The 24,162-nt window shown below is 53.3% G+C and overlaps 1 protein-coding gene across 2 annotated transcripts in view; it reads left to right on the plus strand.

Moving 5' to 3' along the window:
- Nucleotides 1-23,336, plus strand: part of LOC147105946 (ubl carboxyl-terminal hydrolase 18-like) — an 84,110-nt gene extending 60,774 nt beyond the window's left edge. For both annotated transcript variants that reach the window (XM_086008554.1, XM_086008555.1), the window contains 2 exons: nucleotides 19,514-19,563; nucleotides 21,972-23,336. In XM_086008554.1, the coding sequence (XP_085864680.1) occupies nucleotides 19,514-19,563; nucleotides 21,972-22,050 (129 nt within the window). In that variant the 3' untranslated portion in view covers nucleotides 22,051-23,336. The remainder of the gene's footprint in view (nucleotides 1-19,513; nucleotides 19,564-21,971) is intronic.
- Nucleotides 23,337-24,162: the final 826 nt, after the last annotated feature.

A 24,162-nucleotide genomic window follows, 5' to 3' on the forward strand; every position in this document is an offset into this window, starting at 1 on the left:
TGTCCCACCCTAGACAGGAGCATGGCATGTGATATATGTCCCACCCTAGACAGGAGCATGGCATGTGATATATGTCCCACCCTAGACAGGAGCATGGCCTGTGATATATGTCCCACCCTAGACAGGAGCATGGCATGTGATATACGTCCCACCCTAGACAGGAGCATGGCCTGTGATATATGTCCCACCCTAGACAGGAGCATGGCCTGTGATATACGTCCCACCCTAGACAGGAGCATGGCCTGAGATATATGTCCCACCCTAGACAGGAGCATGGCATGTGATATATGTCCCACCCTAGACAGGAGCATGGCATGTGATATATGTCCCACCCTAGACAGGAGCATGGCCTGTGATATATGTCCCACCCTAGACAGGAGCATGGCCTGTGATATATGTCCCACCCTAGACAGGGGCATGGCCTGTGATATATGTCCCACCCTAGACAGGGGCATGGCCTGTGATATATGTCCCACCCTAGACAGGAGCATGGCCTGTGATATACGCCCCACCCTAGACAGGAGCATGGCCTGTGATATATGTCCCACCCTAGACAGGAGCATGGCCTGTGATATACGTCCCACCCTAGATAGGGGCATGGCCTGTGATATATGTCCCACCCTAGACAGGAGCATGGCCTGAGATATATGTCCCACCCTAGACAGGAGCATGGCCTGTGATATATGTCCCACCCTAGACAGGAGCATGGCCTGAGATATATGTCCCACCCTAGACAGGAGCATGGCCTGTGATATATGTCCCACCCTAGACAGGAGCATGGCCTGTGATATATGTCCCACCCTAGACAGGAGCATGGCATGTGATATATGTCCCACCCTAGATAGGGGCATGGCCTGTGATATATGTCCCACCCTAGATAGGGGCATGGCCTGTGATATATGTCCCACCCTAAATAGGAGCATGGCCTGTGATATACGTCCCACCCTAGACAGGAGCATGGCCTGTGATATATGTCCCACCCTAGACAGGGGCATGGCCTGTGATATACGTCCCACCCTAGACAGGAGCATGGCATGTGATATATGTCCCACCCTAGACAGGAGCATGGCCTGAGATATACGTCCCACCCTAGACAGGAGCATGGCCTGTGATATATGTCCCACCCTAGACAGGAGCATGGCCTGTGATATACGTCCCACCCTAGACAGGAGCATGGCCTGAGATATACGTCCCACCCTAGACAGGAGCATGGCCTGTGATATACGTCCCACCCTAGACAGGAGCATGGCCTGTGATATACGTCCCACCCTAGACAGGAGCATGGCCTGTGATATATGTCCCACCCTAGACAGGAGCATGGCCTGTGATATATGTCCCACCCTAGACAGGAGCATGGCATGTGATATATGTCCCACCTTAGACAGGAGCATGGCCTGTGATATATGTCCCACCCTAGACAGGAGCATGGCCTGAGATATACGTCCCACCCTAGACAGGAGCATGGCCTGTGATATACGTCCCACCCTAGACAGGAGCATGGCATGTGATATACGTCCCACCCTAGATAGGGGCATGGCCTGTGATATATGTCCCACCCTAGACAGGAGCATGGCCTGTGATATATGTCCCACCCTAAATAGGAGCATGGCCTGTGATATACGTCCCACCCTAGACAGGAGCATGGCCTGTGATATATGTCCCACCCTAGACAGGAGCATGGCCTGTGATATATGTCCCACCCTAGACAGGAGCATGGCCTGTGATATATGTCCCACCCTAGACAGGAGCATAGCCTGTGATATACGTCCCACCCTAGACAGGAGCATGGCCTGTGATATATGTCCCACCCTAGATAGGGGCATGGCCTGTGATATACGTCCCACCCTAGACAGGAGCATGGCCTGTGATATATGTCCCACCCTAGACAGGAGCATGGCCTGTGATATATGTCCCACCCTAGACAGGAGCATGGCCTGTGATATATGTCCCACCCTAAATAGGAGCATGGCCTGTGATATACGTCCCACCCTAGACAGGAGCATGGCTTGTGATATATGTCCCACCCTAGACAGGAGCATGGCCTGTGATATATGTCCCACCCTAGACAGGGGCATGGCCTGTGATATACGTCCCACCCTAGACAGGAGCATGGCATGTGATATATGTCCCACCCTAGACAGGAGCATGGCCTGTGATATACGTCCCACCCTAGACAGGAGCATGGCCTGAGATATACGTCCCACCCTAGACAGGAGCATGGCCTGTGATATATGTCCCACCCTAGACAGGAGCATGGCCTGTGATATATGTCCCACCCTAGACAGGAGCATGGCCTGAGATATACGTCCCACCCTAGACAGGAGCATGGCTTGTGATATATGTCCCACCCTAGACAGGAGCATGGCCTGTGATATATGTCCCACCCTAGACAGGAGCATGGCCTGTGATATACGTCCCACCCTAGACAGGGGCATGGCCTGTGATATATGTCCCACCCTAGACAGGAGCATGGACTGTGATATATGTCCCACCCTAGACAGGAGCATGGCCTGTGATATATGTACCACCCTAGACAGGAGCATGGCATGTGATATACGTCCCACCCTAGACAGGAGCATGGCCTGTGATATACGTCCCACCCGAGACAGGAGCATGGCCTGTGATATATGTCCCACCCTAGACAGGAGCATGGCATGTGATATATGTCCCACCCTAGACAGGAGCATGGCCTGTGATATATGTCCCACCCTAGACAGGAGCATGGCCTGTGATATACGTCCCACCCTAGACAGGAGCATGGCCTGTGATATATGTCCCACCCTAGACAGGAGCATGGCCTGTGATATACGTCCCACCCTAGACAGGAGCATGGCCTGTGATATATGTCCCACCCTAGACAGGAGCATGGCATGTGATATACGTCCCACCCTAGACAGGAGCATGGCCTGTGATATACGTCCCACCCTAGACAGGAGCATGGCCTGTGATATATGTCCCACCCTAGACAGGAGCATGGCCTGTGATATATGTCCCACCCTAGATAGGGGCATGGCATGTGATATATGTCCCACCCTAGACAGGAGCATGGCCTGTGATATATGTCCCACCCTAGACAGGAGCATGGCCTGTGATATATGTCCCACCCTAGACAGGAGCATAGCCTGTGATATATGTCCCACCCTAGACAGGAGCATGGCCTGTGATATATGTCCCACCCTAGACAGGAGCATGGCCTGTGATATATGTCCCACCCTAGATAGGGGCATGGCCTGTGATATATGTCCCACCCTAGACAGGAGCATGGCCTGTGATATATGTCCCACCCTAGATAGGGGCATGGCCTGTGATATATGTCCCACCCTAGACAGGAGCATGGCCTGTGATATATGTCCCACCCTAGACAGGAGCATGGCCTGTGATATATGTCCCACCCTAGATAGGGGCATGGCCTATGATATATGTCCCACCCTAGATAGGGGCATGGCCTGTGATATACGTCCCACCCTAGACAGGAGCATGGCATGTGATATATGTCCCACCCTAGATAGGGGCATGGCCTGTGATATATGTCCCACCCTAGATAGGGGCATGGCTTGTGATATACGTCCCACCCTAGACAGGAGCATAGCCTGTGATATATGTCCCACCCTAGACAGGGGCATGGCCTGTGATATATGTCCCACCCTAGACAGGAGCATGGCTTGTGATATATGTCCCACCCTAGACAGGAGCATAGCCTGTGATATATGTCCCACCCTAGACAGGAGCATGGCCTGTGATATACGTCCCACCCTAGACAGGAGCATGGCATGTGATATACGTCCCACCCTAGATAGGGGCATGGCCTGTGATATACGTCCCACCCTAGACAGGAGCATGGCCTGTGATATATGTCCCACCCTAGACAGGAGCATGGCCTGTGATATATGTCCCACCCTAGACAGGAGCATGGCCTGTGATATACGTCCCACCCTAGACAGGAGCATGGCCTGTGATATATGTCCCACCCTAGACAGGAGCATGGCCTGTGATATACGTCCCACCCTAGACAGGAGCATGGCCTGTGATATACGTCCCACCCTAGACAGGAGCATGGCCTGTGATATACGTCCCACCCTAGACAGGAGCATGGCCTGTGATATACGTCCCACCCTAGATAGGGGCATGGCCTGTGATATACGTCCCCTAGACAGGAGCATGGCCTGTGATGTATGTCCCACCCTAGACAGGAGCATGGCCTGTGATATACGTCCCACCCTAGATAGGGGCATGGCCTGTGATATACGTCCCACCCTAGACAGGAGCATGGCCTGTGATATACGTCCCACCCTAGACAGGAGCATAGCTTGTGATATACGTCCCACCCTAGATAGGAGCATGGCCTGTGATATACGTCCCACCCTAGATAGGAGCATGGCCTGTGATATATGTCCCACCCTAGACAGGAGCATGGCCTGTGATATATGTCCCACCCTAGATAGGAGCATGGCCTGTGATATATGTCCCACCCTAGATAGGAGCATGGCCTGTGATATATGTCCCACCCTAGACAGGAGCATAGCCTGTGATATACGTCCCACCCTAGACAGGAGCATGGCATGTGATATATGTCCCACCCTAGACAGGAGCATAGCCTGTGATATATGTCCCACCCTAGACAGGAGCATGGCCTGTGATATACGTCCCACCCTAGATAGGAGCATGGCCTGTGATATATGTCCCACCCTAGACAGGAGCATGGCCTGTGATATACATCCCACCCTAGACAGGAGCATGGCCTGTGATATACGTCGCACCCTAGACAGGAGCATGGCCTGTGATATATGTCCCACCCTAGACAGGAGCATGGCCTGTGATATACGTCCCACCCTAGATAGGGGCATGGTGTGTGATATACGTCCCACCCTAGATAGGGACATGGCCTGTGATATATGTCCCACCCTAGACAGGAGCATGGCCTGTGATATATGTCCCACCCTAGACAGGTGCATGGCCTGTGATATACGTCCCACCCTAGACAGGAGCATGGCCTGTGATATACGTCCCACCCTAGACAGGAGCATGGCCTGTGATATATGTCCCACCCTAGACAGGGGCATGGCGTGTGATATACGTCCCACCCTAGATAGGGGCATGGCCTGTGATATATGTCCCACCCTAGATAGGGGCATGGCTTGTGATATACGTCCCACCCTAGACAGGAGCATAGCCTGTGATATATGTCCCACCCTAGACAGGGGCATGGCCTGTGATATATGTCCCACCCTAGACAGGAGCATGGCTTGTGATATATGTCCCACCCTAGACAGGAGCATAGCCTGTGATATATGTCCCACCCTAGACAGGAGCATGGCCTGTGATATACGTCCCACCCTAGACAGGAGCATGGCATGTGATATACGTCCCACCCTAGATAGGGGCATGGCCTGTGATATACGTCCCACCCTAGACAGGAGCATGGCCTGTGATATATGTCCCACCCTAGACAGGAGCATGGCCTGTGATATATGTCCCACCCTAGACAGGAGCATGGCCTGTGATATACGTCCCACCCTAGACAGGAGCATGGCCTGTGATATATGTCCCACCCTAGACAGGAGCATGGCCTGTGATATACGCCCCACCCTAGACAGGAGCATGGCCTGTGATATACGTCCCACCCTAGACAGGAGCATGGCCTGTGATATACGTCCCACCCTAGACAGGAGCATGGCCTGTGATATACGTCCCACCCTAGATAGGGGCATGGCCTGTGATATACGTCCCACCCTAGACAGGAGCATGGCCTGTGATGTATGTCCCACCCTAGACAGGAGCATGGCCTGTGATATACGTCCCACCCTAGATAGGGGCATGGCCTGTGATATACGTCCCACCCTAGACAGGAGCATGGCCTGTGATATACGTCCCACCCTAGACAGGAGCATAGCTTGTGATATACGTCCCACCCTAGATAGGAGCATGGCCTGTGATATACGTCCCACCCTAGATAGGAGCATGGCCTGTGATATATGTCCCACCCTAGACAGGAGCATGGCCTGTGATATATGTCCCACCCTAGATAGGAGCATGGCCTGTGATATATGTCCCACCCTAGATAGGAGCATGGCCTGTGATATATGTCCCACCCTAGACAGGAGCATAGCCTGTGATATACGTCCCACCCTAGACAGGAGCATGGCATGTGATATATGTCCCACCCTAGACAGGAGCATAGCCTGTGATATATGTCCCACCCTAGACAGGAGCATGGCCTGTGATATACGTCCCACCCTAGATAGGAGCATGGCCTGTGATATATGTCCCACCCTAGACAGGAGCATGGCCTGTGATATACATCCCACCCTAGACAGGAGCATGGCCTGTGATATACGTCGCACCCTAGACAGGAGCATGGCCTGTGATATATGTCCCACCCTAGACAGGAGCATGGCCTGTGATATACGTCCCACCCTAGATAGGGGCATGGTGTGTGATATACGTCCCACCCTAGATAGGGACATGGCCTGTGATATATGTCCCACCCTAGACAGGAGCATGGCCTGTGATATATGTCCCACCCTAGACAGGTGCATGGCCTGTGATATACGTCCCACCCTAGACAGGAGCATGGCCTGTGATATACGTCCCACCCTAGACAGGAGCATGGCCTGTGATATATGTCCCACCCTAGACAGGGGCATGGCGTGTGATATACGTCCCACCCTAGATAGGGGCATGGCTTGTGATATACGTCCCACCCTAGACAGGAGCATGGCCTGTGATATACGTCCCACCCTAGACAGGAGCATGGCCTGTGATATATGTCCCATCCTAGACGGGAGCATGGCCTGTGATATATGTCCCACCCTAGACAGGAGCATGGCCTGAGATATATGTCCCACCCTAGACAGGAGCATGGCCTGTGATATATGTCCCACCCTAGACAGGGGCATGGCCTGTGATATACGTCCCACCCTAGACAGGAGCATGGCCTGTGATATATGTCCCACCCTAGACAGGGGCATGGCCTGTGATATACGTCCCACCCTAGACAGGAGCATGGCATGTGATATACGTCCCACCCTAGACAGGAGCATGGCATGTGATATACGTCCCACCCTAGACAGGAGCATGGCATGTGATATACGTCCCACCCTAGACAGGAGCATGGCATGTGATATACGTCCCACCCTAGACAGGAGCATGGCCTGTGATATATGTCCCACCCTAGACAGGAGCATGGCCTGTGATATACGTCCCACCCTAGATAGGAGCATGGCCTGTGATATACGTCCCACCCTAGATAGGGGCATGGCCTGTGATATATGTCCCACCCTAGACAGGGGCATGGCTTGTGATATATGTCCCACCCTAGACAGGAGCATGGCCTGTGATATACGTCCCACCCTAGACAGGAGCATGGCCTGTGATATACGTCCCACCCTAGATAGGGGCATGGCCTGTGATATACGTCTCACCCTAGACAGGAGCATGGCCTGTGATATACGTCCCACCCTAGACAGGAGCATGGCCTGTGATATATGTCCCACCCTAGACAGGAGCATGGCCTGTGATATACGTCCCACCCTAGACAGGAGCATGGCCTGTGATATATGTCCCACCCTAGACAGGAGCATGGCCTGTGATATACGTCCCACCCTAGACAGGAGCATGGCCTGTGATATACGTCCCACCCTAGACAGGAGCATGGCCTGTGATATACGTCCCACCCTAGATAGGGGCATGGCATGTGATATACGTCCCACCCTAGACAGGAGCATGGCCTGAGATATATGTCCCACCCTAGACAGGAGCATGGCCTGTGATATACGTCCCACCCTAGATAGGGGCATGGCCTGTGATATACGTCCCACCCTAGACAGGAGCATGGCCTGTGATATACGTCCCACCCTAGACAGGAGCATGGCCTGTGATATACGTCCCACCCTAGATAGGGGCATGGCCTGTGATATACGTCCCACCCTAGACAGGAGCATGGCCTGTGATATACGTCCCACCCTAGACAGGAGCATGGCCTGTGATATACGTCCCACCCTAGACAGGAGCATGGCCTGTGATATACGTCCCACCCTAGATAGGGGCATGGCATGTGATATACGTCCCACCCTAGACAGGAGCATGGCCTGAGATATACGTCCCACCCTAGATAGGGGCATGGCCTGTGATATACGTCCCACCCTAGACAGGAGCATGGCCTGTGATATACGTCCCACCCTAGATAGGGGCATGGCCTGTGATATACGTCCCACCCTAGATAGGGGCATGGCCTGTGATATATGTCCCACCCTAGATAGGGGCATGGCCTGTGATATATGTCCCACCCTAGACAGGAGCATGGCCTGTGATATACGTCCCACCCTAGACAGGAGCATGGCCTGTGATATACGTCCCACCCTAGACAGGAGCATGGCCTGTGATATACGTCCCACCCTAGATAGGGGCATGGCATGTGATATACGTCCCACCCTAGACAGGAGCATGGCCTGAGATATATGTCCCACCCTAGACAGGAGCATGGCCTGTGATATACGTCCCACCCTAGATAGGGGCATGGCCTGTGATATACGTCCCACCCTAGACAGGAGCATGGCCTGTGATATACGTCCCACCCTAGACAGGAGCATGGCCTGTGATATACGTCCCACCCTAGATAGGGGCATGGCCTGTGATATACGTCCCACCCTAGACAGGAGCATGGCCTGTGATATACGTCCCACCCTAGACAGGAGCATGGCCTGTGATATACGTCCCACCCTAGACAGGAGCATGGCCTGTGATATACGTCCCACCCTAGATAGGGGCATGGCATGTGATATACGTCCCACCCTAGACAGGAGCATGGCCTGAGATATACGTCCCACCCTAGATAGGGGCATGGCCTGTGATATACGTCCCACCCTAGACAGGAGCATGGCCTGTGATATACGTCCCACCCTAGATAGGGGCATGGCCTGTGATATACGTCCCACCCTAGATAGGGGCATGGCCTGTGATATATGTCCCACCCTAGATAGGGGCATGGCCTGTGATATATGTCCCACCCTAGACAGGAGCATGGCCTGTGATATACGTCCCACCCTAGACAGGAGCATGGCCTGTGATATACGTCCCACCCTAGACAGGAGCATGGCCTGTGATATATGTCCCACCCTAGACAGGAGCATGGCATGTGATATACGTCCCACCCTAGACAGGAGCATGGCCTGTGATATACGTCCCACCCTAGACAGGAGCATGGCCTGTGATATACGTCCCACCCTAGACAGGAGCATGGCCTGTGATATACGTCCCACCCTAGACAGGAGCATGGCCTGTGATATATGTCCCACCCTAGACAGGAGCATGGCCTGTGATATATGTCCCACCCTAGACAGGAGCATGGCCTGTGATATACGTCCCACCCTAGATAGGGGCATGGCCTGTGATATATGTCCCACCCTAGACAGGGGCATGGCCTGTGATATACGTCCCACCCTAGATAGGGGCATGGCCTGTGATATATGTCCCACCCTAGACAGGAGCATGGCCTGTGATATATGTCCCACCCTAGATAGGGGCATGGCCTGTGATATATGTCCCACCCTAGATAGGGGCATGGCCTGTGATATACGTCCCACCCTAGACAGGAGCATGGCCTGTGATATACGTCCCACCCTAGATAGGGGCATGGCCTGTGATATATGTCCCACCCTAGACAGGAGCATGGCCTGTGATATATGTCCCACCCTAGATAGGGGCATGGCCTGTGATATACGTCCCACCCTAGATAGGAGCATGGCCTGTGATATATGTCCCACCCTAGACAGGAGCATGGCCTGTGATATACGTCCCACCCTAGATAGGAGCATGGCCTGTGATATACGTCCCACCCTAGACAGGAGCATGGCCTGTGATATACGTCCCACCCTAGATAGGAGCATGGCATGTAATATACGTCCCACCCTAGATAGGAGCATGGCCTGTGATATATGTCCCACCCTAGACAGGAGCATGGCATGTGATATACGTCCCACCCTAGACAGGAGCATGGCCTGTGATATACGTCCCACCCTAGATAGGGGCATGGCCTGTGATATATGTCCCACCCTAGACAGGAGCATGGCCTGTGATATACGTCCCACCCTAGATAGGGGCATGGCCTGTGATATATGTCCCACCCTAGACAGGAGCATGGCCTGTGATATATGTCCCACCCTAGACAGGAGCATGGCCTGTGATATACGTCCCACCCTAGACAGGAGCATGGCCTGTGATATACGTCCCACCCTAGACAGGAGCATGGCCTGTGATATAGGTCCCACCCTAGACAGGAGCATGGCCTGTGATATACGTCCCACCCTAGACAGGAGCATGGCCTGTGATATACGTCCCACCCTAGACAGGAGCATGGCCTGTGATATATGTCCCACCCTAGACAGGAGCATGGCCTGTGATATACGTCCCACCCTAGACAGGAGCATGGCCTGTGATATATGTCCCACCCTAGACAGGAGCATGGCCTGTGATATACGTCCCACCCTAGACAGGAGCATGGCCTGTGATATATGTCCCACCCTAGACAGGAGCATGGCCTGAGATATACGTCCCACCCTAGACAGGAGCATGGCCTGTGATATACGTCCCACCCTAGATAGGGGCATGGCCTGTGATATATGTCCCACCCTAGATAGGGGCATGGCCTGTGATATATGTCCCACCCTAGACAGGAGCATGGCCTGTGATATATGTCCCACCCTAGACAGGAGCATGGCCTGTGATATATGTCCCACCCTAGACAGGAGCATGGCCTGTGATATATGTCCCACCCTAGACAGGAGCATGGCCTGTGATATATGTCCCACCCTAGACAGGAGCATGTCCTGTGATATACGTCCCACCCTAGACAGGAGCATGGCCTGTGATATATGTCCCACCCTAGACAGGAGCATGGCCTGTGATATACGTCCCACCCTAGACAGGAGCATGGCCTGTGATATATGTCCCACCCTAGACAGGAGCATGGCCTGTGATATATGTCCCACCCTAGACAGGAGCATGGCCTGTGATATACGTCCCACCCTAGACAGGAGCATGGCCTGTGATATATGTCCCACCCTAGACAGGAGCATGGCCTGAGATATACGTCCCACCCTAGACAGGAGCATGGCCTGTGATATACGTCCCACCCTAGACAGGGGCATGGCCTGTGATATATGTCCCACCCTAGACAGGAGCATGGCCTGTGATATATGTCCCACCCTAGACAGGAGCATGGCCTGTGATATACGTCCCACCCTAGATAGGGGCATGGCCTGTGATATATGTCCCACCCTAGACAGGAGCATGGCCTGTGATATATGTCCCACCCTAGACAGGAGCATGGCCTGTGATATACGTCCCACCCTAGACAGGAGCATGGCCTGTGATATATGTCCCACCCTAGACAGGAGCATGGCCTGTGATATACGTCCCACCCTAGACAGGAGCATGGCCTGTGATATACGTCCCACCCTAGACAGGAGCATGGCCTGTGATATATGTCCCACCCTAGACAGGAGCATGGCCTGTGATATACGTCCCACCCTAGACAGGAGCATGGCCTGTGATATACGTCCCACCCTAGACAGGAGCATGGCCTGTGATATACGTCCCACCCTAGACAGGAGCATGGCCTGTGATATATGTCCCACCCTAGACAGGAGCATGGCCTGTGATATACGTCCCACCCTAGACAGGAGCATGGCCTGTGATATATGTCCCACCCTAGACAGGAGCATGGCCTGTGATATACGTCCCACCCTAGACAGGAGCATGGCCTGTGATATACGTCCCACCCTAGACAGGAGCATGGCCTGAGATATATGTCCCACCCTAGATAGGGGCATGGCCTGTGATATATGTCCCACCCTAGACAGGAGCATGGCCTGTGATATATGTCCCACCCTAGATAGGGGCATGGCCTGTGATATACGTCCCACCCTAGACAGGAGCATGGCCTGTGATATATGTCCCACCCTAGATAGGGGCATGGCCTGTGATATACGTCCCACCCTAGACAGGAGCATGGCCTGTGATATATGTCCCACCCTAGACAGGAGCATGGCCTGTGATATACGTCCCACCCTAGATAGGGGCATGGCCTGTGATATACGTCCCACCCTAGACAGGAGCATGGCCTGTGATATACGTCCCACCCTAGACAGGGGCATGGCCTGTGATATATGTCCCACCCTAGACAGGAGCATGGCCTGTGATATACGTCCCACCCTAGACAGGAGCATGGCCTGTGATATACGTATCACCCTAGACAGGAGCATGGCATGTGATATATGTCCCACCCTAGACAGGAGCATGGCCTGTGATATACGTCCCACCCTAGATAGGGGCATGGCCTGTGATATATGTCCCACCCTAGACAGGAGCATGGCATGTGATATATGTCCCACCCTAGACAGGAGCATGGCCTGTGATATACGTCCCACCCTAGATAGGGGCATGGCCTGTGATATATGTCCCACCCTAGACAGGAGCATGGCCTGTGATATATGTCCCACCCTAGACAGGAGCATGGCCTGTGATATACGTCCCACCCTAGACAGGAGCATGGCATGTGATATATGTCCCACCCTAGACAGGAGCATGGCCTGTGATATACGTCCCACCCTAGATAGGGGCATGGCCTGTGATATACATCCCACCCTAGACAGGGGCATGGCCTGTGATATACGTCCCACCCTCGACAGGAGCATGGCCTGTGATATATGTCCCACCCTAGACAGGAGCATGGCCTGTGATATATGTCCCACCCTAGACAGGAGCATGGCCTGTGATATACGTCCCACCCTAGATAGGTGCATGGCCTGTGATATATGTCCCACCCTAGATAGGGGCATGGCCTGTGATATACGTCCCACCCTAGACAGGAGCATGGCCTGTGATATACGTCCCACCCTAGATAGGAGCATGGCCTGTGATATATGTCCCACCCTAGACAGGAGCATGGCCTGTGATATATGTCCCACCCTAGATAGGGGCATGGCCTGTGATATACGTCCCACCCTAGACAGGAGCATGGCCTGTGATATATGTCCCACCCTAGACAGGAGCATGGCCTGTGATATACGTCCCACCCTAGATAGGAGCATGGCCTGTGATATACGTCCCACCCTAGACAGGAGCAGGGCCTGTGATATACGTCCCACCCTAGACAGGAGCATGGCCTGTGATATACGTCCCACCCTAGACAGGAGCATGGCCTGTGATATATGTCCCACCCTAGACAGGAGCATGGCCTGTGATATACGTCCCACCCTAAACAGGAGCATGGCCTGTGATATACGTCCCACCCTAGACAGGAGCATGGCATGTGATATATGTCCCACCCTAGACAGGAGCATGGCCTGTGATATACGTCCCACCCTAGACAGGAGCATGGCCTGTGATATATGTCCCACCCTAGACAGGAGCATGGCCTGTGATATATGTCCCACCCTAGATAGGAGCATGGCATGTGATATATGTCCCACCCTAGACAGGAGCATGGCCTGTGATATACGTCCCACCCTAGACAGGAGCATGGCCTGTGATATACATCCCACCCTAGACAGGGGCATGGCCTGTGATATACGTCCCACCCTAGACAGGGGCATGGCCTGTGATATACGTCCTACCCTAGATAGGGGCATGGCCTGTGATATACGTCCCACCCTAGATAGGAGCATGGCCTGTGATATACGTCCCACCCTAGACAGGAGCATGGCCTGTGATATACGTCCCACCCTAAACAGGAGCATGGCCTGTGATATACGTCCCACCCTAGACAGGAGCATGGCCTGTGATATACGTCCCACCCTAGACAGGAGCATGGCCTGTGATATATGTCCCACCCTAGACAGGAGCATGGCCTGTGATATATGTCCCACCCTAGACAGGAGCATGGCCTGTGATATATGTCCCACCCTAGACAGGAGCATGGCCTGTGATATATGTCCCACCCTAGACAGGAGCATGGCCTGTGATATATGTCCCACCCTAGACAGGGGCATGGCCTGTGATATACGTCCCACCCTAGATAGGGGCATGGCCTGTGATATACGTCCCACCCTAGACAGGAGCATGGCCTGTGATATATGTCCCATCCTAGATGGGAGCATGGCCTGTGATATATGTCCCACCCTAGACAGGAGCATGGCCTGTGATATACGTCCCACCCTAGACAGGAGCATGGCCTGTGATATACGTCCCACCCTAGACAGGAGCATGGCCTGTGATATAGGTCCCACCCTAGACAGGAGCATGGCCTGTGATATACGTCCCACCCTAGACAGGAGCATGGCCTGTGATATACGTCCCACCCTAGACAGGAGCATGGCCTGTGATATATGTCCCACCCTAGACAGGAGCATGGCCTGTGATATACGTCCCACCCTAGACAGGAGCATGGCCTGTGATATATGTCCCACCCTAGACAGGAGCATGGCCTGTGATATACGTCCCACCCTAGACAGGAGCATGGCCTGTGATATATGTCCCACCCTAGACAGGAACATGGCCTGAGATATACGTCCCACCCTAGACAGGAGCATGGCCTGTGATATACGTCCCACCCTAGATAGGGGCATGGCCTGTGATATATGTCCCACCCTAGATAGGGGCATGGCCTGTGATATATGTCCCACCCTAGACAGGAGCATGGCCTGTGATATATGTCCCACCCTAGACAGGAGCATGGCCTGTGATATATGTCCCACCCTAGACAGGAGCATGTCCTGTGATATACGTCCCACCCTAGACAGGAGCATGGCCTGTGATATATGTCCCACCCTAGACAGGAGCATGGCCTGTGATATACGTCCCACCCTAGACAGGAGCATGGCCTGTGATATATGTCCCACCCTAGACAGGAGCATGGCCTGTGATATATGTCCCACCCTAGACAGGAGCATGGCCTGTGATATACGTCCCACCCTAGACAGGAGCATGGCCTGTGATATATGTCCCACCCTAGACAGGAGCATGGCCTGAGATATACGTCCCACCCTAGACAGGAGCATGGCCTGTGATATACGTCCCACCCTAGATAGGGGCATGGCCTGTGATATATGTCCCACCCTAGACAGGAGCATGGCCTGTGATATATGTCCCACCCTAGACAGGAGCATGGCCTGTGATATACGTCCCACCCCAGATAGGGGCATGGCCTGTGATATATGTCCCACCCTAGACAGGAGCATGGCCTGTGATATATGTCCCACCCTAGACAGGAGCATGGCCTGTGATATACGTCCCACCCTAGACAGGAGCATGGCCTGTGATATATGTCCCACCCTAGACAGGAGCATGGCCTGTGATATACGTCCCACCCTAGACAGGAGCATGGCCTGTGATATACGTCCCACCCTAGACAGGAGCATGGCCTGTGATATATGTCCCACCCTAGACAGGAGCATGGCCTGTGATATACGTCCCACCCTAGACAGGAGCATGGCCTGTGATATACGTCCCACCCTAGACAGGAGCATGGCCTGTGATATATGTCCCACCCTAGACAGGAGCATGGCCTGTGATATACGTCCCACCCTAGACAGGAGCATGGCCTGTGATATATGTCCCACCCTAGACAGGAGCATGGCCTGTGATATACGTCCCACCCTAGACAGGAGCATGGCCTGTGATATACGTCCCACCCTAGACAGGAGCATGGCCTGAGATATATGTCCCACCCTAGATAGGGGCATGGCCTGTGATATATGTCCCACCCTAGACAGGAGCATGGCCTGTGATATATGTCCCACCCTAGATAGGGGCATGGCCTGTGATATACGTCCCACCCTAGACAGGAGCATGGCCTGTGATATATGTCCCACCCTAGATAGGGGCATGGCCTGTGATATACGTCCCACCCTAGACAGGAGCATGGCCTGTGATATATGTCCCACCCTAGACAGGAGCATGGCCTGTGATATACGTCCCACCCTAGATAGGGGCATGGCCTGTGATATACGTCCCACCCTAGACAGGAGCATGGCCTGTGATATACGTCCCACCCTAGACAGGGGCATGGCCTGTGATATATGTCCCACCCTAGACAGGAGCATGGCCTGTGATATACGTCCCACCCTAGACAGGAGCATGGCCTGTGATATACGTATCACCCTAGACAGGAGCATGGCATGTGATATATGTCCCACCCTAGACAGGAGCATGGCCTGTGATATACGTCCCACCCTAGATAGGGGCATGGCCTGTGATATATGTCCCACCCTAGACAGGAGCATGGCATGTGATATATGTCCCACCCTAGACAGGAGCATGGCCTGTGATATACGTCCCACCCTAGACAGGAGCATGGCCTGTGATATATGTCCCACCCTAGACAGGAGCATGGCCTGTGATATACGTCCCACCCTAGATAGGGGCATGGCCTGTGATATACGTCCCACCCTAGACAGGAGCATGGCCTGTGATATACGTCCCACCCTAGACAGGGGCATGGCCTGTGATATATGTCCCACCCTAGACAGGAGCATGGCCTGTGATATACGTCCCACCCTAGACAGGAGCATGGCCTGTGATATACGTCCCACCCTAGACAGGAGCATGGCCTGTGATATATGTCCCACCCTAGACAGGAGCATGGCCTGTGATATATGTCCCACCCTAGATAGGAGCATGGCATGTGATATATGTCCCACCCTAGACAGGAGCATGGCCTGTGATATACGTCCCACCCTAGACAGGGGCATGGCCTGTGATATACGTCCCACCCTAGATAGGGGCATGGCCTGTGATATACGTCCCACCCTAGATAGGAGCATGGCCTGTGATATACGTCCCACCCTAGACAGGAGCATGGCCTGTGATATACGTCCCACCCTAAACAGGAGCATGGCCTGTGATATATGTCCCACCCTAGACAGGGGGATGGCCTGTGATATACGTCCCACCCTAGATAGGGGCATGGCCTGTGATATACGTCCCACCCTAGACAGGAGCATGGCCTGTGATAAATGTCCCATCCTAGATGGGAGCATGGCCTGTGATATATGTCCCACCCTAGACAGGAGCATGGCCTGTGATATATGTCCCATCCTAGACGGGAGCATGGCCTGTGATATACGTCCCACCCTAGACAGGAGCATAGCCTGTGATATATGTCCCACCCTAGACAGGAGCATGGCCTGTGATATACGTCCCACCCTAGACAGGAGCATGGCCTGTGATATACGTCCCACCCTAGACAGGAGCATGGCCTGTGATATACGTCCCACCCTAGACAGGAGCATGGCCTGTGATATACGTCCCACCCTAGACAGGAGCATGGCCTGTGATATACGTCCCACCCTAGATAGGTGCATGGCCTGTGATATATGTCCCACCCTAGACAGGAGCATGGCCTGTGATATACGTCCCACCCTAGACAGGAGCATGGCCTGTGATATATGTCCCACCCTAGACAGGAGCATGGCCTGTGATATATGTCCCACCCTAGACAGGGGCATGGCCTGTGATATACGTCCCACCCTAGACAGGAGCATGGCCTGTGATATACGTCCCACCCTCGACAGGAGCATGGCCTGTGATATACGTCCCACCCTTGACAGGAGCATGGCCTGTGATATACGTCCCACCCTAGATAGGTGCATGGCCTGTGATATATGTCCCACCCTAGACAGGAGCATGGCCTGTGATATACGTCCCACCCTAGACAGGAGCATGGCCTGTGATATATGTCCCACCCTAGACAGGAGCATGGCCTGTGATATATGTCCCACCCTAGACAGGAGCATGGCCTGTGATATACGTCCCACCCTAGACAGGAGCATGGCCTGTGATAAAGGTCCCACCCTAGACAGGAGCATGGCCTGTGATATACGTCCCACCCTAGACAGGAGCATGGCCTGAGATATACGTCCCACCCTAGACAGGAGCATGGCCTGTGATATACGTCCCACCCTAGACAGGAGCATGGCCTGTGATAAAGGTCCCACCCTAGACAGGAGCATGGCCTGTGATATACGTCCCACCCTAGACAGGAGCATGGCCTGAGATATACGTCCCACCCTAGACAGGAGCATGGCCTGTGATATACGTCCCATCCTAGATAGGAGCATGGCCTGTGATATACGTCCCACCCTAAACAGGAGCATGGCCTGTGATATACGTCCCACCCTAGACAGGAGCATGGCCTGTGATATACGTCCCACCCTAGACAGGAGCATGGCCTGTGATATATGTCCCACCCTAGACAGGAGCATGGCCTGTGATATATGTCCCACCCTAGACAGGAGCATGGCCTGTGATATACGTCCCACCCTAGACAGGAGCATGGCCTGTGATATATGTCCCACCCTAGACAGGAGCATGGCCTGTGATATACGTCCCATCCTAGATAGGAGCATGGCCTGTGATATACGTCCCACCCTAAACAGGAGCATGGCCTGTGATATACATCCCACCCTAGACAGGAGCATGGCCTGTGATATATGTCCCACCCTAGACAGGAGCATGGCCTGTGATATACGTCCCACCCTAGACAGGAGCATGGCCTGTGATATACATCCCACCCTAGACAGGAGCATGGCCTGTGATATACGTCCCACCCTAAACAGGAGCATGGCCTGTGATATACATCCCACCCTAGACAGGAGCATGGCCTGTGATATACGTCCCACCCTAGACAGGAGCATGGCCTGTGATATACATCCCACCCTAGACAGGAGCATGGCCTGTGATATACGTCCCACCCTAGACAGGAGCATGGCCTGTGATATACATCCCACCCTAGACAGGAGCATGGCCTGTGATATATGTGCCACCCTAGACAGGAGCATGGCCTGTGATATATGTGCCACCCTAGACAGGAGCATGGCCTGTGATATACGTCCCACCCTAGACAGGAGCATGGCCTGTGATATACATCCCACCCTAGACAGGAGCATGGCCTGTGATATATGTCCCACCCTAGACAGGAGCATGGCCTGTGATATACGTCCCACCCTAAACAGGAGCATGGCCTGTGATATACATCCCACCCTAGACAGGAGCATGGCCTGTGATATACGTCCCACCCTAAACAGGAGCATGGCCTGTGATATACATCCCACCCTAGACAGGAGCATGGCCTGTGATATACGTCCCACCCTAGACAGGAGCATGGCCTGTGATATACATCCCACCCTAGACAGGAGCATGGCCTGTGATATACGTCCCACCCTAGACAGGAGCATGGCCTGTGATATACATCCCACCCTAGACAGGAGCATGGCCTGTGATATACGTCCCACCCTAAACAGGAGCATGGCCTGTGATATACATCCCACCCTAGACAGGAGCATGGCCTGTGATATACGTCCCACCCTAAACAGGAGCATGGCCTGTGATATACATCCCACCCTAGACAGGAGCATGGCCTGTGATATACATCCCACCCTAGACAGGAGCATGGCCTGTGATATACGTCCCACCCTAGACAGGAGCATGGCCTGTGATATACATCCCACCCTAGACAGGAGCATGGCCTGTGATATATGTGCCACAGTAATACCGATGGGGGCTGTTTCATCGACAGGTGCAGTGGAAGGATGTTCTGAAGACCTTTGGGAGCCGTAACTATTCATGGTGAGTATTTTATTGCATATGAAAGCATCAGGTCTGTGCATTGACCCTGTCAACTCTTGTAACCGCCCCAGAGTGACCAAACCAGTGGTCATTACTGCTCCTGAACAGCTGCACCCCAGTAACCAGGCTGGATTCCAAGAGGAGAATGAACTTGGTGTTCAGTACCGGCCTCGGTACATATCCCATGTTAGTCAGGGTCCTTTCTCAGTCTATTCTCCGCATCCCTGACATATGGGTCGAATTTCTGGGTGTTGCACATTTCCACCCAGTTAGTGTCCCTCCAATTTTACGGTCTGGTTTTGCACAGACTCCTGAAGTGCACACCTGTTTGTCATTTACAGTTAGCCCCTGATGATGTTATTTAGAGGTTTACACTGGTGTGGTTGGCCGTCATCCACTGCCTGTATAAAGTACATTGGAAGAGACTCCAGTAGGATTTCCAGCCATTCTGGACCTTGAGGTCATTCCTTTTTCTGGTTAGTCGGTCAGGAGGCTTTGTGGCCAGCGTCTGGCACTGACATGTCTTGGTTCATATGAACTATCGGAACAATGGGTTTCACAGAATCACAGAAAACCCCACAGTGCAGATAGAGGCCGTTTCGGCCCATCGAGCCTGCACCGACACATATCCCACCCAATCCCCGTAACCCCTACACCAACACATATCCCTCCCTATCCCTGTAACCCCACGTATTTAATCCCCCTAACACTAAGGGTCAATTTATCATAGCCAATCATCCTAACCTGCACATCTTTGGACTGTGGGAGGAAACCGGAGCACCCGGAGGAAACCCACGCAAACACGGGGAGAATGTGCAAACTCCACACACAGTCACCCGAGGCCGGATTCGAACCCGGGTCCCTGGCGCTGTGAGGCAACAGTGCTAACCACTATGCCACCGTGCTGCCCAATGGGAATTTCCCTTTCTCTGTTTTGGAGAAAGATGGGTTGCAATGAGGGGATGGGGTGCGGGGGGCTGTTGAGCTGCACCAGTGGCAGACTGCACCCACCTGACTGAACCCTCCCACACACATTTACAGACAGGAGCACCTACCTGGCAATGACTGCAGAACTGGCTACCAAGGTTCAGGATCGACGGAGGCAGAAGCTGAGCTCTGCCACGTGCTGTGAGCATACCTGCAGATACCATAAACTGTAGGGCTGTCAGTGCCAGTGGCAGCAGTGGTCTGCTGTGCCCTCCAAGCTCTTCCTCTGCTCCTTCCAGGCATGCTACAGAGCTGTTCTGTGGGGAGGGGTCCCTGGAATGGGAAGCAGAGTCACCCTCTTCACTGTCACCACCCTCCTTACCATCACCACCGACGTTCCCTCGAAGCCGCACAGCTGTCTAATGGACTCACGCAGCCCTGGACTGGCTTTTCAGATGTGAATGGGCCGCGCACCCAAAAAAAATGAGGTGGAACGTTGGTCGCCACCCTCCTCACCGTCAGCACCCCCAGGGTGTTGGAGTGTGACGCTGCCCATTACAGTCACAGCCCAAGCTCCCTCCCTCCCTCCTCATTTACAGCGGTGTCACTGGCATTTGACGGGTATTTCTGTTCCTCAAACAGCCTTTGCAATTGAATGGCGGCCATTCAGCCCCGAGCCTGCTCCTACTCCTGTTTCTATATATAAAGGTATCACTCTACCCTCTCCCTCCCCCACACCCCCTCTACTATACATCCTGGCGCCCCTCCAACTTACAATCACTTTTAAACTGGATCTAATAAGTGGACCTGCTGTCATTGCCCACTCGGCAGGGTGTTAGAGTCATAGTCATAGTCATAGAGTCATAGAGTTTTACAGCACAGAAAGAGGCCCTTCGGCCCATCGTGTCTGCGCCGCCCATCCATCCCTGTCCAGTCTAATCCCATTTTCCAGCATTTGGTCCATAGCCTTGTATGCAATGGCATTTCAAGTGCTCATCCAAATGCTTCTTGAATGTTGTGAGGGTTCCTGCCTCTACCACCCTTTCAGGCATTGAGTTCCACATTCCAACCACCCTCTGGGTGAAAAAGTTCCTCCTCAAATCCCCTCTAAATCTCCTGCCCCTTACCCTGAATCTATGCCCCCTTGTTATTGACCCCCCTACTAAGGGGAAAAGTTCCTCTTTGTCTACCCTATCTATGCCCCTCATCATTTTGTACACCTCAATCAGGTCCCCCCTCAGCCTTCTTTGCTCCAAGGAAAACAACCCCAGCCTGTCCAGCCTCTCTTCATAGCTGAGGCGCGCCATCCCAGGTAACATCCTGGTGAATCTTCTCTGTTATATGCTCTGGTCTAGGCCTGGCCTAGTTCCATGCACCGATGGCGTATCCAGAGAGGCCCAGGGTTTGCCACTCTGTGCAGTCTGTGGTGCGTTGTTGAGGACTGCCCTGCACTAATACTTGTCATTGCTCTCTTCCTGCAGGGATGGGACTGCATACATGCTGTTGTACAAGCAAGTGACGCGGGAGGGGGCTGGGGCCCCTCCCACTGACGGACATTAAAGGGACGGGCCGTCACTTCCCTCGAGCTGCTGGATTGTGAAGAACTGAACTTACTGTACAGGGATCTGGCACTTCGGATTTCTATAGAGGTTTCCCTCAACAACAGCTTGCACTTAAAGAGCGCCTTTAACGTAGAAAAACGTCCCAAGGCGTTTCACGGGGGCGATAACAAACAATATTCAACATCGGGCTACATGAGAAGTTAGGGCAGGCGATTAAAAGCTCAGTCAAAGAGGTAGGTTTTAAGGAGCGTCTTAAAGGAGGAAGGAGAGGCGAGAGGTTTAGGGAGGGAATTCCAGAGCTAGGACCGAGGCAGCTGAAGGCACGGCCGCCAATGTTGGAGCAAAGGGAGTAGGGGATGGGCAAGAGGCCAGAATTAGAGGAGTGCAGAGATCTCGGGAAGGATTATAGGGCTGGAGGAGGTTACAGTGATAGGGAGGGGTGATGGGTGAACGGGACTGGGTGTGAGTTAGGACATGGGGCAGTGAGCACAGGGGGTGATGGGTGAACGGGACCGAGTGTGAGTTAGGGCACGGGGCAGTGAGCACAGGGGGTGATGGGTGAACGGGACTGGGTGCGAGTTAGGACACGGGCAGTGAGCACAGGGGGTGATGGGTGAACGGGACTGGGTGTGAGTTAGGACACGGGCAGTGAGCACAGGGGTGATGGGTGAACGGGACTGGGTGTGAGTTAGGACACGGGCAGTGAGCACGGGGTGATGAGTGAACGGGACTGGGTGCGAGTTAGGACACGGGGCAGTGAGCACAGGGGGTGATGGGTGAACGGGACTTGGTGCGAGTTAGGACATGGGCAGTGAGCACAGGGGGTGATGGGTGAACGAGACTGGGTGCAAGTTAGGACACGGGGCAGTGAGCACAGGGGGTGATGGGTGAACGGGACTGGGTGTGAGTTAGGACACGGGGCAGTGAGCACAGGGGGTGATGGGTGAACGGGACTGGGTGTGAGTTAGGACACGGGACAGTGAGCACAGGGGGTGATGGGTGAACGGGACTGGGTGTGAGTTAGGACACGGGGCAGTGAGCACAGGGGGTGATGGGTGAATGGGACTGGGTGTGAGTTAGGACACGGGGCAGTGAGCACAGGGGGTGATGGGTAGGGTTGCAAAATTCTGGGAATTTTTAAAAGAGGAAACTTTCCATGGGAATTTATAGGAATTTTGAGTTTTTTTGTTCACTGATGGTTTTTGTCTCTGACCCTTATATTATCTTTGTCATCAAAATAGACATACTGTTCCATACAAATAAAAACAGGCTTTCAAAACTTTATTTAGGTTATAATTTTGAACTTTATTGAACCCCCACAAAAAAGACCCATCTTAAAATAAAATAAAAAGAGCGTCAGCTTATTTAGCCTGTAATTTGTCCTGATTTTGTCCCTTTGAGTCTTCTACTCATGAGTCTTCTGAGTCTTCTACTCCTCATTGCTCCTCCTGATTCTCTGGCTCTGACGTGTCCATTTCCTCCTCTGTGTCAGTGTCTAGCTGTGTGGTGGACACTTCTGTATCTGGCTCAATAAGTTGTAGGTTCGCCCGGATAGCCACCAGTTTCTCCACTCTCTTGTTAGTCAGCCTGTTGCGCACCTTTGTATGCGTATTCCCAAAAAGTGACCAGTTTCGTTCAGAGGCCGCTGATGAAGGTGGGATTTGGAGTATCACTGATGCAATAGGTGACAGGGCCTCAGATGCACAAAGTCCCTTCCACCAGGTATGTGCACTGATATGCTTGCATGATTCCCATATCCCATTCCAAAGACCTTGCATGGTAGAGAACTTTGCCAGACTTCCCAGAACTTTGCCCACATCCAGATTGAGATGGTGTGAGAGGGTAGAAATCACACTGTAAGCGCTGTTGATCTGTTCTCCAGAAAGTATTGGTCTCCCAACATGCTTTGGGTCCAACATGTATGCTGCAGCATGAATCGGCTTGACACAAAATTCTTGACGCGTCTGTATGAATTGAACAATTGCCTTCTCCTCTGCTTTGAGCAGCAGGGATGTGGGTAGGGCAATGCTGATTTGTTCTTTTAAATCAGTAAAAAGCCTGAGAACATCTGACAAGACAGCGTCATCTCCTTCAATCTGAGCAATTGCAG

This window comes from Somniosus microcephalus, chromosome 16, assembly GCF_052327205.1.
Source record: "Somniosus microcephalus isolate GS21.2 chromosome 16, FLI_Smic_1.0, whole genome shotgun sequence".
Taxonomy (NCBI): domain Eukaryota; kingdom Metazoa; phylum Chordata; class Chondrichthyes; order Squaliformes; family Somniosidae; genus Somniosus; species Somniosus microcephalus.